Source organism: Melanerpes formicivorus, unplaced genomic scaffold (genome assembly GCF_026170545.1).
Source record: "Melanerpes formicivorus ecotype bairdi unplaced genomic scaffold, bMelFor1.0.p_v2 SCAF_3, whole genome shotgun sequence".
NCBI classification, from domain to species: Eukaryota; Metazoa; Chordata; class Aves; order Piciformes; family Picidae; genus Melanerpes; species Melanerpes formicivorus.
In genome coordinates, this window is record NW_027142355.1 from 41,571,452 (window position 1) to 41,585,712 (window position 14,261).

At 45.5% G+C, this 14,261-nt stretch overlaps 1 protein-coding gene across 6 annotated transcripts in view; it reads left to right on the forward strand.

Annotated features, from left to right (window-relative positions):
• Positions 1 to 14,261, forward strand: part of SHISAL1 (shisa like 1) — a 104,735-nt gene that overhangs the window by 53,627 nt on the left and 36,847 nt on the right. For all 6 annotated transcript variants that reach the window (XR_010992765.1, XR_010992759.1, XM_068170719.1 and 3 more), the window contains exon 3: positions 13,261 to 13,474. Coding sequence is in view for 4 of the 6 variants with exons in the window: in XM_068170719.1 (XP_068026820.1) it covers positions 13,261 to 13,474 (214 nt within the window). In the remaining 2 variants the exon portion in view is untranslated. The remainder of the gene's footprint in view (positions 1 to 13,260; positions 13,475 to 14,261) is intronic.

The window sequence follows — 14,261 nt, forward strand, 5'->3', positions numbered from 1 at the left end:
AATGTCAAAGAGACAAAGTTATTGTTTTTATGTGCTAGCTTGGCAGGTCATTCTAGAGGGGAAAAAAGGAGGGGGGGGGGGGGGGGGGCAAGCAAGCTCTACACCAGCAGTTTGCTAAATAACCATCTGCTGGAAGCAGAGCCACTCAGGTTCCAATTGTCTGGTTTTGTGTGCACACAAGACCATGTAAGCATGTGAAGGATTGAACGTGGAACTGCTACTACTCTTGAGATGTATACGTGTTAGGTACAGTGTAAGTTGTTGTTTTATAGATATATATAGGCTCAGGGGAGACCTTATTGCTCTCTACAGCTATCTCAAAGGAGGTTGTAGCCAGGTGGGGGTTGGTCTCTTCTCCCAGGCAACCAGCACCAGAACAAGAGGACACAGTCTCAAGCTGCGCCAGGGGAGGTTTAGGCTGGAGGTGAGGAGAAAGTTCTTCACAGGAGCAGTAATTGGCCTTTAGAATGTGCTGCCCAGGGAGGTGGTGGAGTCTCTGTCCCTGGAGGTGCTCAGAAAGGGATTGAACATGGCATTTGAAGCCATGGTTTAGTTGTCATGAGGTGTTAGGTAATAGGTAATAGTTTGGACTTGATGATCTCTGAGGTCTTTTCCAACCTTGTTGATTCTATGATTGATAGATAGGTATAAAATATGTGTGGTGACATCTTGGTAGACAAATACCTTCCTGAACCTAAAGGACAAGGAAATGGTTCCAGAGACATTTTTTTCCTGATGCTTAGTAGATCTACCCTAAATGTTTGCTACTAGCACACAGAAAGGATTTGTGCAGAAAGCTGTCAGTTGTTAGGCTGAGAATTGGTTGTATGCTGCAATGATCAGTTGTGTTTGTGCTTCAGGAGTTGGTGTTTTTTAGGAGGGTAAGGGTTTCTGTGATTAGGAATGAATATTTAAAAGAACCATTAAAAAACTTCTTAGTCCCAGAAGATTTGAACGAGAGGAAGTGGCCTGAAACAACACCAGGTGTCAAAATGACCATGGGCTCTCCTTGCCTCCCTGCCTTAAAATATCATCATGCTCCAGTAGGAGCTGGTGCTACACTCTGTGTGAGGCCTATACATTCCATGCTAGATCCTCCTCAATTAGTTCAAGTGCATTTTGTTGCCCCTAGTCCCATTGCTTGTTTGTAGGTGTCCAAGGTTAATGCTAGTTCATTATTTAGCTAGAAGGGACATAGTAATTTTACCAGCAATATTGAGTAAACTAGACTAGGCTCTGCCTGCTCTTAAATCACTGTTTTTCTGTAGAGTCCTTCCATGGCTGTATGGCACTGCATCTCAGCTTGCATAGTTACCCTCTTTGTACAGGCACAGGCTTCCTTGTTGCTTGCCAGGTTAAAGTCACTTCAGGGAGCCATTTCCCTGGTGCATGAGTGAAGCCAATTATTCAGTGAACGTACCTCAGTGATCAAAATCACAAACCTTTAGCAGCTTCTTGTCTCTTCTGTTGATTTTTTGTTAGGTTTTCCTACCTTTACCACACTTTGTAGGGGACTTCTGCTAGAAACTTCTTGAGATTCCATGCCTCCAGACTATATAATTACCCATCCCAGCTGAATGGGACCCTGCACTTACACTCTGTGTACAAGCAGTAGCAGCCTGCCCCTGTATGCACTTACTCCTTTTAACCCAGATGTAAAACCACAATTAGGATTTATGTTTTTCTCTCTTAGAATTACTGCCTCTGAACTACAATGGTTTTATTTTTATTGCTTTTTCTACTTGCATATTTCTGTTATCTGTTATTATCTCTGCTTTATCTTCTTGCTGCTCTTTGGCCACTAGTATTTTATTACCTAACATCCATTACTAGCATCTAGAGTACAAGCCTTATTAGAAATCATCACAAACCTTTCATGCCCTCTTAATCCTGCTCCTCAGATGATTTTACTACTGGTATCTGTGGGAGTGGGTTAGGTTCCTTCCTAATTCACAAGCATTTTACAGGATGAAAGTGGTGTGGGCACGAGGTTTCAGTGGCATCCTGGCCTGCATCAGAACAGTGTGGCCAGCAGGAGCAGGGAGGTCATTCTGCCCCTGTACACTGCACTGGTTAGGCCACACCTTGAGTCCTGTGTCCAGTTCTGGGCCCCTCAGTTTAGGAAGGAGGTTGACTTGCTGGAATGTGTCCAGAGAAGGGCAACAAAGTTGGTGAGGGGCTTGGAACATAAGTCCTGTGAGGAGAGGCTGAGAGAGCTGGGGCTGCTTAGCCTGGAGAAGAGGAGACTCAGGGGAGACCTTATTGCTCTCTACATCTACCTGAAGGGAGGTTGTAGATAGGCAGAGGTTGGTCTCTTCTCCCAGGCAACCAGCACCAGAACAAGAGGACACAGTCTCGAGCTGCACCAGGGGAGGTTTAGGCTGGAGGTTAGGAAGAAGTTCTACACAGAGATAGTGATTGCCCATTGGAATGGGCTGCCTGGGGAGGTGGTGGAGTCACCATCACTGGAGGTGTTCAGGAGGAGACTTGATGGGGTGCTTGGTGCCATGGGATAGTAGATTAAGTGGTGTTGGATTGGTTGATGGGTTGGACACGATGATCTTGAAGGTCTCTTCCAACCTGGTCTGGTCTGGTCTATTCTATTCTATTCTGCTTTTAATTTCTCTTGATCCTTTTCTGAATTGCTGGTTACAAAAGTACAAAGCAATAACTACATATGTTGTAGACCCTCTTTAAATATAAGAGTCTGGGAAATTCAGTACTTTTCAGCCAGCATGAATGTAACTTTTTGTTTTCTGTCTAAGACAGGCCAGCTTCCAAAAAGGAAAATTACTGGCTTTTTGCAGTGAGAATGACAGGCCAGAAAGACAAAGGTACTCCCTCTGGAATGCTATCAACAGCATTTTAAAACTGAGCTGAAATGAAGCTCTAGTGGCAAGGCTCATTTTGAGGTCTGCAGATTTACAGCCTTCTGCCTGCATCGTTGAAAGCTGCACTTAACAACTTGGGGCATAACTTTCACTGGTGTGGTGGCTTGAGCCTTCAAATGGAGTTTAAGAGGTTGAATGACAGCAAATGCACTTGGGGTCGTGGTTGAGTTGATTAGATGGTGTTGGGTGATAGGTTGGACTTGATGATCACAGAATCACCAAGGTTGGAAGAGGCCTCAAAGTTCATCAAGTCCAACCTGTCACCACAGACCTCATGACTAGACCATGGCACCAAGTGCCACATCCAATCCCCTCTTGAACACCTCCAGGGATGGTGACTCCACCACCTCCCCAGGCAGCCCATCCCTCCCTGGGCAGCACATCCCAATGACGAACGACTCTCTCAGTGAAGAACTTTCTCCTCACCTCCAGCTTAAACTTCCCCTGGCACAGCTTGAGACTGTGTCCTCTTGTTCTGGTGCTGGTTGCCTGGGAGAAGAGACCAACCCCCTCCTGGCTACAACCACCTTTCAGGTAGTTGTAGAGAGCAATGAGGTCTCCCCTGAGTCTCCTCTTCTCCAGGCTAAGCAACCCCAGTTCCCTCAGTCTCTCCTCATAGGGATGAGTAAGCAAAAGTTCCCAGAGCAGCTGTTCTCAGAGTGCTGTCTTCCTTCTGTCAGAAAAAGAGAGAAGCAGCAACTGTGTCAGTGGAGCAGAGGTTTGGTCAGATACTGAGGTCATGTTTCAGAATGAGGATGAAGTCTGGCAGCTTGTGCTCCTTGATTAGGAAGGAGTTGAAGCAGGCAGAATGCTCTGAGAACAGGGAGAAATAACACTGAAAGGGAAGGCTTTTGTTCAGATTGGGCAGGCTATGGCTCCATTTAAAAACAGAATTACATTGGACTGAAAATACTAAGACCTCAGGCTGGCTTTACTTCTGTGTTAACAGGATAACAGTGGCATGCAGGTTTAGATTTGTGAGCACCAGCTAGGTGTGCTACCCACACAAGGAATGCATAACAAAGGGACCAACAGCACAGTCATGCCAGCAGGATGCCCTTTCTGACCACTAACTCTTAGATGCATTGTGCACATCTTGTGTTCATTTCTTGCACCAGAACACTTTTGCAAGATGAGAGGTGACAGCATGGCTTATACTAACAGGCAGAACTTGGCATTGCTTGCACGTTGCAGGCTTCTCTTTTCTGTGAAGCAGGAAATGAATGTCCAGAGAGCAAAACTGTCACAAGTTCCCAAATGATTGGCATTGTGCTAACTAAAAGAGTGTGAATCTTCCTGTGGACCCAGATGGAAGGCTTCTAAAGATCAGCCGACCTCAAAGCCTTGGAGCTTTAAAGATTTAGTAGCTAAATTAAAACTTTAATTAGTATTACACAGATCTCTAGCTGTGAACACACAGGAGAGGAGCAGTTTGATGTACCTTGGAGTGCTGGTGAACAAGCTCACCGTGAGCCAATAATGTGCCCTTTGGCCAAGAAGACCACTGGGCATTCAGGGATTCATTAAGAAGAGGGTGACCAGCAGGTCAAGGGAAGTTCTTCTGCCCCTCTGCTCTGTCCCACTTAGGCCTCATCTGGAATATTGTGTCCAGTTCTGGGCAAGATCAAGAGAGATGGGGGACTACTGGAGTACAACAGGGGGCCACAAGATTGATTAGGGGAACAGAGCATCTCTATCGCGAGGAGAGGCTGAGGGATTTTAGGGCTCTTTAGCCTGGAAAATGGAAGACTGATAACCAATACTTACCAATATTGATGTCTAATAAATGAAGATCAGGGGGATGGGGCTGTGATCTTTTCATTGGTGGGCACAGACTGGAACACACTCAAACCTAAGGAGAAGCCTCTTTACTTTGAGGGTGACAGAGCATTGGATCAGGGTGCACAGAGAGGCTGTGGAGCTCTTCTCTGGAGACTTTGAGAACCCACTTGCATACATTCCTGTGGCAACCTGCTCAACAAGGGAGGTTGGACTAGGTGATCTCCAGAGGTGTCTTCCAAGCCCTACCATGCTATGATTCTGTACACTGAACCTTTACTTTTTAAGGCAGATAAATCTTAGGGTAAGCTGAACAGCCCTTAGTGTCAAGGCCACTTCTGTTTCTCATTGTGCATGCAAGCAAGGAGGCTGAAGTAGGCAAAAGTCTGGCAGGGGACAGAGCTGGAGCAGCAGACCCAAACTGGCCAAAGGGACATTCTGTGTTCCACACAACAGCATGCTCAGCAATAAAACTGAGGTGGGAGCTTATCCAAAAATTGCTTGGAGACCAGCTGGGCATCACTGAGAGTAGTGAGTGACTGCTCTACCATCACCTGTGGGTTGGCCTCTTTGTTTGGGGTGGTTTTTTTCTTATTTATTAAGAGGCATTTATCTCAACTCCTGAATTTTCTCTCTTTGACCTTCTGTTTCTGTCACCCATCCCACTGGGTGGGGGAGTGAGCAAGCAGCTATGTGGTGCTTAGCTGCCAAGCAGGGTTAACCCACCTCACACTGACTACGAAATTCATCCTGTAATTAAATCATCATGGTGTGCACTTACTTGTGCATTTATTTTAATCACTGGCACACATTTGGCTATTTAAGGATTTGCTTACATTCTATTACAGACATCACTCCTCCTCTGACCTGATGGTGTCTTCACTCTGTAGTCATCTGTTCTTCCCCCAGCTTCCATCTCCATAGAAGTTTGTGGTTTGTTTTCCTTTGAAAATGAGCAAAGGAGCTCTCTAAGGATCAGGGGGGACACTTTCAGGTGTGCTGTTCAGTAAACCACTTTGCAGTGGTTTGCAGGAGCAAGCTAAGCTTAAGGTCCTGTAGCCCTTTGGAGCATTCTCACAAGGTAATATCTCTCTGGGAGCACTGAATAATTTCAGACGTGTAGAAAGTGTAGACAGCTTAAGAAACAGAAAGAGCTACATGTAATTCTTTTAATGTGCAGTAAATGTATGTACAAGACAGGTGTAGCCTTGCAGAGCTGCTGCTCACCTGTGGTGGCTTAACACAGGTGCAATACCCAAGGTGAATACCCAAGCTAAGCTGCAGTAATAACACAAAACCTGACGGTTTTTGCTATCCTGTTACTTGCAAAGCTTGTTCTAGCAATAGAATAAAGGGTAGAAAAGGGAGAAGCACCATCTCCGGTGCCTGAAGGGAGCCTACAGGAAGGATGGAGAGAGGTTGCTTCCAAAGGCTTGTAGTGACAGGACAAGGGGCAGTGGCTTCAAACTAGAGAAGAGTAGATTTAGATTGGATGTCAGGAACAAGTTCTGCACCATGAGGGTGGTAGAACGCTGGAACAGGTTGCCTGGGGAGATGGTTGGAGCTCCATCCCTGGAGATATTCAAGCTGAGGCTGGACAGGGCTCTGGGCAACTTGATCTAGTTGAGGATGTCCCTGCTGACTGCAGAGGGAGTTGAACTGGATGCAGAGTGAATGTAGCCCTCCAAGAAGTGGCTGATCTTGCTGGTGCATCTTCCCTTGAAACACCCTAAACTTGAACCCACCCTCTCTGCTGGAGGCTTCAAAAATGACTAGCTTTTAAGTTGTTGTAACAATGTCACTTTTAAAAGGAAAAATAAGCTAATACATCTTTAGCCAGGAAAGGTGTGATACCTGCATTGTGAAATAAAGAAAGATGGCTCTGTGGGTAATGCACAATAAATGTAATTTATGTTGCACTCCAAGGCTTTGCAGGTATCAGAAAGGAAAAATTTTGTTTCCTAGGAGCTGTTGATGTGATCAAAGTGCAGATATTTCAGTGAAGAAGAAATGCCAAGATGGCTAAAAGCGAGAGCTGTCAAGCTGATCAGATCAGTTATATTTTCCTACAGCTGCAACTGAAGTAATTCATATGATAAGCCATCTCATTCTGATGAGAAATGTGTAGCTTCAGTGAAAGTTACCCTTGAGCTGCAGCTGGGGAGAAAGAAATCCCCAGCACAAGTGCTTGGGACTAAAGCGATCCCCAAAGAAGAAGGAAAAGGCATTTTTCTTGGTAGGGAGTTTATTGCACAGGTTTGGGTTTGGGTTTTTCATCATAGCTTATATGTATCTGCTTTTGAAGCCTCTGAAGCTGGCCATTTCTCATGGAAGGATTAGATGGGTGCTCTTGTACTGGCTGTTGCCAATAAAAATACCATGGATAAAGACCACTAGTGGAAGTGCAGTGCTACACTCTGATGACTACCCCTTCACTTGTGTCCAACAATCAAGATTTACCTTCTGTTTGTTGACATTGAGCATAGACTTACCTTCTGCCCTAGTAATGGTGAGTAGTGGAACTGTGTCCAGTTCTGAGCCCCACAGTTTAAGAAGGACATTGAGACACTTGAAGGTGTCCAGAGAAGGGCAACAAGGCTGGGGAGAGGCCTTGAGCACAGCCCTGTGAGGAGAGGCTGAGGGAGCTGGGGTTGATTAGCCTGGAGAAGAGGAGGCTCAGGGGAGACCTCATTGCCCTCTACAACTACCTGAAAGGTGGTTGTAGCCAGGAAGAGGTTGGTCTCTTCTCTCGAGTAACCAGCACCAGAACAAGAGGACACAGTCTCAAGCTACACCAGGGGAGGTTTAGACTCAAGATGAGGAGAAAGTTCTTCACTGAGAGAGTCATTGGTCATTGGAATGTGCTGCCCAGGGAGGTGGTGGAGTCCCCATCCCTGGAGGTGTTTAAGAGGGGATTGGATGTGGCACTTGGTGCCATGGTCTAGTCATGAGGTCTGTGGTGACAGGTTGGACTTGATGATCCTCGAGGTCTCTTCCAACCTTGGTGATACTGTGAGACTGGAATCACACACACTGTAATGCACGTAATGCACGCTTGCAGGCTGGTATCAAACATTTACAAAACACTTGAAGACCTCTGTAAGTGCCTGCCCATGTGCATCTAATGCCATTTGACTTGCCAAAGATTGTCCATGTGTGTACTGGACCTCTAAGAGACCTGTGTCCCCTCAACTGCAAGCTAGAGACCAGACACCAGCCTAGGGCAATCTTAGCCAGAAGAAATTAAGGACTAATGGAAGTACACACACTGTAATGCATGTAATTCACCCTTGCTAGCTGATATGAAACAGTTATGGAGCATTTAGAGGCTTCTGTAAGTGCCTGCCTGTGTGCATCTACTATCTTTTGACTTGTCCAAGACCATCCATGTGTGTACTGGACCTGTAAGAGAACTGTATCTCCTCCACTGAATGCTGAAGAGAAGACAGAACAGCCTAGGGAGATCTCAGCTGGCACTGGAAAACTCTGTTTTAGTAAATGAATCCTGCTCCTGTTCTTACTGGAAATCAAATGAGAAGTTCTGTTGAGTTAGTTAATTTCTCCCATGCCAAATGTCTCTTCCATTATTTTCTTGATTTAATTTTTTCAAAGAATAAATAAATTTATATATAGCTAAAACTAAAGTTGTGATTGGGCAGAGCACAACCTTGGCAAGCTTCCTGTTGGTGTAAAACTGGGAGGAGTGGCTGATAGGCCATAGAGCTGTGCTGTTATCCAGACATGGTTCTGGGCTCCAGGCTCTAGCAGCCCTGTCCCTCGACAGGACAAGGGCCAATGGATTCAAACTGGAACACAGGAGCTTCCACATAAACACAAGGGAAAAATTCTCCCCTTTGAGGGTGGCAGAGCACTGAAACAGGCTCTCTAGAGAGGTTGTGGAGTCTCCATCTCTGGAAGGCATTCCAAACCTGCCTGGAAGTGTTCTTGTGTGATTTATTCTGAGTGATCCTGCTCTAGCAGGGAGATTGGATTAGATGATCTTCAGAGGTCTCTTCCAACCCCTACCATTCTCTGATTCTTTGGTACACTGTGAGCCAGCTGGCTGGGAAGTTCTTTGTGGCTCTGTTGGTAGGAGTCCTGGCAGTGCTCCAGGAAGGAGGTTGATCCTTCCCCTCTACTCGGCACTGGTGAGGCCACATCTGGAGTACTGTGCCCATTTCTGAGCTTCCCCTTACAAGAGAGGGATGGAGCTGCCAGAGGGAGCTCAGCAAAGAGCTGCTGAATAATGAGTGCAACTGGAGCAGCTCTCATGTGAGCCGAGGCTGAGGGAGCTGGGACTGTTCAGTCTCAAGACAATAGGCTCAGGGAGGTCTTATCAATGGATATAAATACCTGAAGGGGGGGGTGTAAAGAAGATTGTGGTGCCCAGCAACAGGACCAGAGGCAGTGGTCACAAACTAAAATGGAGACTGTTCCCTCTGAGGATGAAGAAAGGCTTTATTGCATTGTGAGGGGGACTGAGCACTGCCACAGGTTGCCTGGAGAGGCTGTAAAGTCTCCCACGTTGGAGACATTCAACAGCCATTTGGACAGGTTTCTGGGCAACAAGCTCTAAGTGGCCCTGACAGAGGAAAAGAGTTGGATCAGGTGACTCTAGAAGTTAATTCCAGCCACAATCATTGAGGGTTTTTTTCAAAGCTTAATCAATCCTGGAAGGCTTTCATTATTGCTGTTTACTGAGGGGAGGGGAGGAAGCAGGGTGCAGGGAAATCATAGAATCAACAAGGTTGGAGAAGGCCTCAGAGATCATCAAGTCCAACCTATTACCTAATACCTAACACCTCCTGACAACTAAACCATGGCACCAACTGCCACGTCCAATCCCTTTCTGAGCACCTCCAGGGACAGAGACTCCACTGCCTCCCTGGGCAGCACATTCCAATGGTTAACAACTCTCTCAGTGAAGAACTTTCTCCCTTCAAGTCTAAACCTCCCCTGGACCAGCTTGAGACTGTGTCCTCTTGTTCTGGTGATGGTTGCCTGGGAGAAGAGACCAACCCCTTCCTGGCTACAACTTCCTTTGAGTTAGTTGTAGAGGGCAATAAGGTCTCCCCTGAGCCTCCTCTTCTCCAGGCTAAACAACCCCAGCTCCCTCAGCCTCTCCTCATAGGGCTGTGCTCAAGGCCTCTCCCCAGCCTTGTGCCCTTCTCTGGACACATTCAAATGTCTCGATGTCCTTTAAGAACTGAGGGGCCCAGAACTGGACTCAGTATTCAAGGTGTGGCCTAACCAGTGCTGAGTACAGGGGTGCAATGAATTCCCTGCTCCTGCTGGGCACACCATTCCTGATACAGTCCAGGAGGCCATTGGCATTCTTAGCCACCTGAGCACACTGCTGTCTCATGTTCAACCTACTATCAACCACTACCCCCAGGTCCCCTTCCACCTGGCTGCTCTCCAACCACTCTGTCCCCAGCCTGTAGCACTGCATGGCGTTGTGATCAAAGTGCAGCACCTGGCATTTGGACTTATTAAATGCCATCATGTTGGACTCTGCCCATCTGTCCAGCCTGTCAAGGTCCCACTGGAGAGCCCTTCTGTCCTCTAACAGATCAACATCTGCTCCCAACTTGGTGTCATCTGCAAATTTACTAATGGGGGACTCGATCCCCTCTTCCAGATAACCAATAAGCACTTGTTCAACTACATGTTTGTGTAATTGGATACTTTGTAGGTTTGACAGCAGAATGGGAACCTGCAGCTTTGTTGCAAGAGTGACAGTATCTTTTGAAACCCTAAGTCTACAGAAAGCAAAACTCTTTACTGCTTATAACATTCCTCAGGTTTGGAATGCAGGATTTTCCCAGGCAGGGCAGGAACAGAGCTGTAATTAGTTTTCTCAGTCTCTGTGTGCCTTTCAAAAGCATTCTTCTAGCACTTTCAGACTCTGACTGAATGAATCTGCAACAAGATTTTTGCTAAAGTAATGCTGACAGGGACATGTGTAACAGTATAAGGAAACTGATCTTCTCTTCAGTTAATACTCTGTATTTTGTTCTAGGGTCCCTTTATACACATAAATAAGGAAGTAATCCCCTCTGTCACCATCCTTAAGTGTGACTACACCGACAGAGAGTGAGAGATTCCCAACATTCATGTATCTTATGAAACTGAGAAACAAAAGTATTAGGTATGGACTTTCCTGAGCAACATGGAAAGAAATGAGGATTAGGGGGTAAGGTGCACAGACGAAATTATAGATCAACAGGGAGTATGTGCAGAGAAATACAATATGGTTAAGCTGAATCCATGCAAGCCTATAACCTCTTGTACTGATAAACTGATAAAAAACTCATGTACCAAGTTACAGGGGTTAATTCTGTCAGCCTAAAGTGGTTATGTTTTTCTAAAGTGTGTAACCTTTGCAGCTCTGCACAGCATCCCTCTGCCTCTCTCTCCTCTGATCAGATCTCCTTCTCTGGAGCTCTTAAACACCTGTCTGAATGTGTTCCCGTGAGACTGGCGCTCAGCAGCCTTGCTTTGCAGGCAGTTGGACTCCATAATCCCTGGAGGTCCCTTCCAACCCCTGGTGCTCTGTGGTTGTACAATTTCACTGCTAAGAGTATTCAGACTCTTGAGTTCTACATTTTGCTTCCTCTTTGGGGGATCTGTATGGTACATGTAAGCCACAAGGCTTGGCTATAATGTGAAACATAAATCACTTCAGATGTTGGCAGTGTTTGGAACCAAGTATTGCCTCCTATAAGACTTTCCATATCAACCAGGAAAACACATGTGGTTGCTTATGACCCTGCAGGAGGGGATCAATACCCTGTTCCTCTGAGTGATTGATTAGCTCAGGGAAGCTTAAAAGGATTGCACAGCTTCCAGTTCAGAGCTGTTTGCAACTAGTAGGCTTCAAGCATGGGCAGAGAACTTGTCTGCCCATAGTATTACCATGTCAGTAGAACCACAGTGTGCCTGTCACCACACCGCAAGCAGCCTCAAGCCTGCATTTGAAGGATATATATGGATATACAGAGAACATTTTTGTTTTGTACTGTCTTCTTGCTTTTTTTTCATCCAAGAAAAGTGCAGGTGAAATCATTGTGATGTAAAACAAAATGCTCTTAGAAATGTAATAAGCACCTTACATGAGGATTTCATAAAGGGGAAGTGTAAGGACCCCCAGGAGCAGCTGTATTGCTGTTAGTTCTATCTATTGACAAATTCCAAGCTGTTCAGGTGTGTTACCACTGTACTGGAATTGCTACTTCTGGCAGACTAATCCTTGGCAAAGAATGACCTCTAGGGTGGAGAAAACGCTTTCTGTCAGGAACACTGGCTGTAAGTCACATGCCATCAACCTTTCAGTGCAGTTTTTACCTAGAGATTTTGGTTTCATGGAGTCCTCTGTGGTGGTTTGGAGAGAAGGTCTAAGCTATCTCTCCCCCACAAAAAGGAAGAAAAACCACAGCTAGCCTCTATTTTACAAGCAATGTGGAAAATGCAAGATATGTACACAAAATATACAGTATTTACAATTTATGGGCAGAAATATACAGCAAAGTAAAAACACAACCAAGAATACAGGAACGAAATTCCCTCCTCCGGAGGAGGGTTCCCCCCCTGCACCCTCTTCTCTCCCCCTTTTCCTCAAAGAGAGTTAGAAAGAGAGAAAAAGAGCAGTCATTAATAAAGCAGAGTATTAGTAGGCCTCATGCTTATCTGTTCAGGGTCACTCTGGCAGGGAGCCCAGAAGCAGACGAGCTAGAAAGGGAGAAGGAAAGGAGCAAACTGAGGAAAGTTCCAACTGAACTCAAAACTTGAAGCTGCATTCTACCAATCTACCAATGAAATTCCTTGTAGAATATCTGATTGTTTTTGTTAATATTCCAAAACATTCAGCCAGAGTGTCCCAGCAACAAAATTGGTGAGGGGTTTGGAACACAGCCCTGTGAGGAGAGGCTGAGGGAGCTGGGGTTGCTTAGCCTGGAGAAGAGGAGACTCAGGGGTGACCTTATCACTCTCTACAACTACCTGAAGGGAGGTTGTAGACAGGCGGATGATGGTCTCTTCTCCCAGGCACCCAGTACCAGAACAAGAGGACACAGTCTCAGGCTGCGCCAGGGGAGGTTCAGGTTGGATGTTAGGAAGAAGTTCTATACAGAAAGAGTGATTGCGCTATGGAATGGGTTGCCCGGGGAGGTGGTGGAGTCACCGTCATTGAAGGTGTTCAGAAGGAGACTTGATGGGGTGCTTGGTGCCATGGGTTAGCTGTTTGGGTGGGTTGGATTGGTTGATGGGTTGGACACGATGATCTTGAAGGTCTCTTCCAACCTGGTTTGGTTTATTCTAGTTTATTCTAATTTCATTGGTTTATTCTATTCCCTTAAAAGAAATACTACTACTAATAATAATCAGAAACATGGTAACAATGTCAAAGCCAAACTACAACAAGAGGCGAAATGCTGTAGTCTTCCAGCTCTAAACGTGATGATGATGAAAGTCCTGCTAGATTACTGCTTTTCAGAAATGGAGCAAAGATTGTTTCAGCTTAACCAATGAAAAACGATAGTTCATAGCATACAAGTGACTCACCAAGCCAATATTGTTCTTTGTTTTGCAGTGTTGTCCGCGCATTTTCGAGTCTGTGAGCCATATACAGACTACAAAGGTCGCTACCACTTTGGTTTTCATTGCCCTCGTCTTTCTGACAATAAATCTTACATCTTTTGCTGTCACCATAACAACACAGTGTTTAAATACTGCTGCAATGAGACAGAATTTCAGACTGTTATGCAGATGAACTTAACAGGGAACACAGATGGATATATGCATAAGTAAGTATACGAGTTTTAAAGTGCTCTTCACCAAACTGTTCCTGGTCTAATAACATCATCTGAGGTGTTACTTAATGATGGAAGCAATTAGAATAATTGCACATACAGAAAAACATGACTAAAAGGTGCTTAGTTCTGGTACAGAACTCCTAAAAGAAAGGCTATTTTAGTGTCTCGTTCTCTGCTTTGACATGGGCTATAAACACTGCTAGAGGAGGGTGTGTGGAAAAGTTGCATGTCAATGTGACAAGTTTAAGGTTACATATGAAGGTTACAAAAGTCTCTCCCTTGACCCCAATCTGATCCAAACTGTGTTTAAATGTATATCAGGAGTACAAACCCCAAAGCTTTCAGTAGAAGAGAGAGGGAGTGAGTTGGCATTTTCCATGTCAGCATAAATGCACTACTTTTGTAATCTCTGATGCTCTGAATATGAACCTTCTGTAGTCACTGACCTTGGGGAACAGAACGTGTTAGCTTGTATGCTGACATTGTGTGGTCTTCTTGGCTGTTACCTGGGACACTTCCGTGTACCTCTGGGGCTTATCCTCCAAGATAGAAGTCAGCAACTTGTTTTTTTCTAAAGAACCACTAAGTAGCAACTAGGTCTCTGTTACAGATTACCTACTTACTTAGCCTCTGTCTCCTCTTTAGTATTTGACGTTCTGGGCACACTAATTTTGGTGCAGAGGGCAACTGTCATCCGATGCAAACTCCCAAGGTTGAATTTTTGATCTATGTGTTTTCCTCTGCCATTTCATTCTGCTATTCAGCCCCTCCAGGGCAG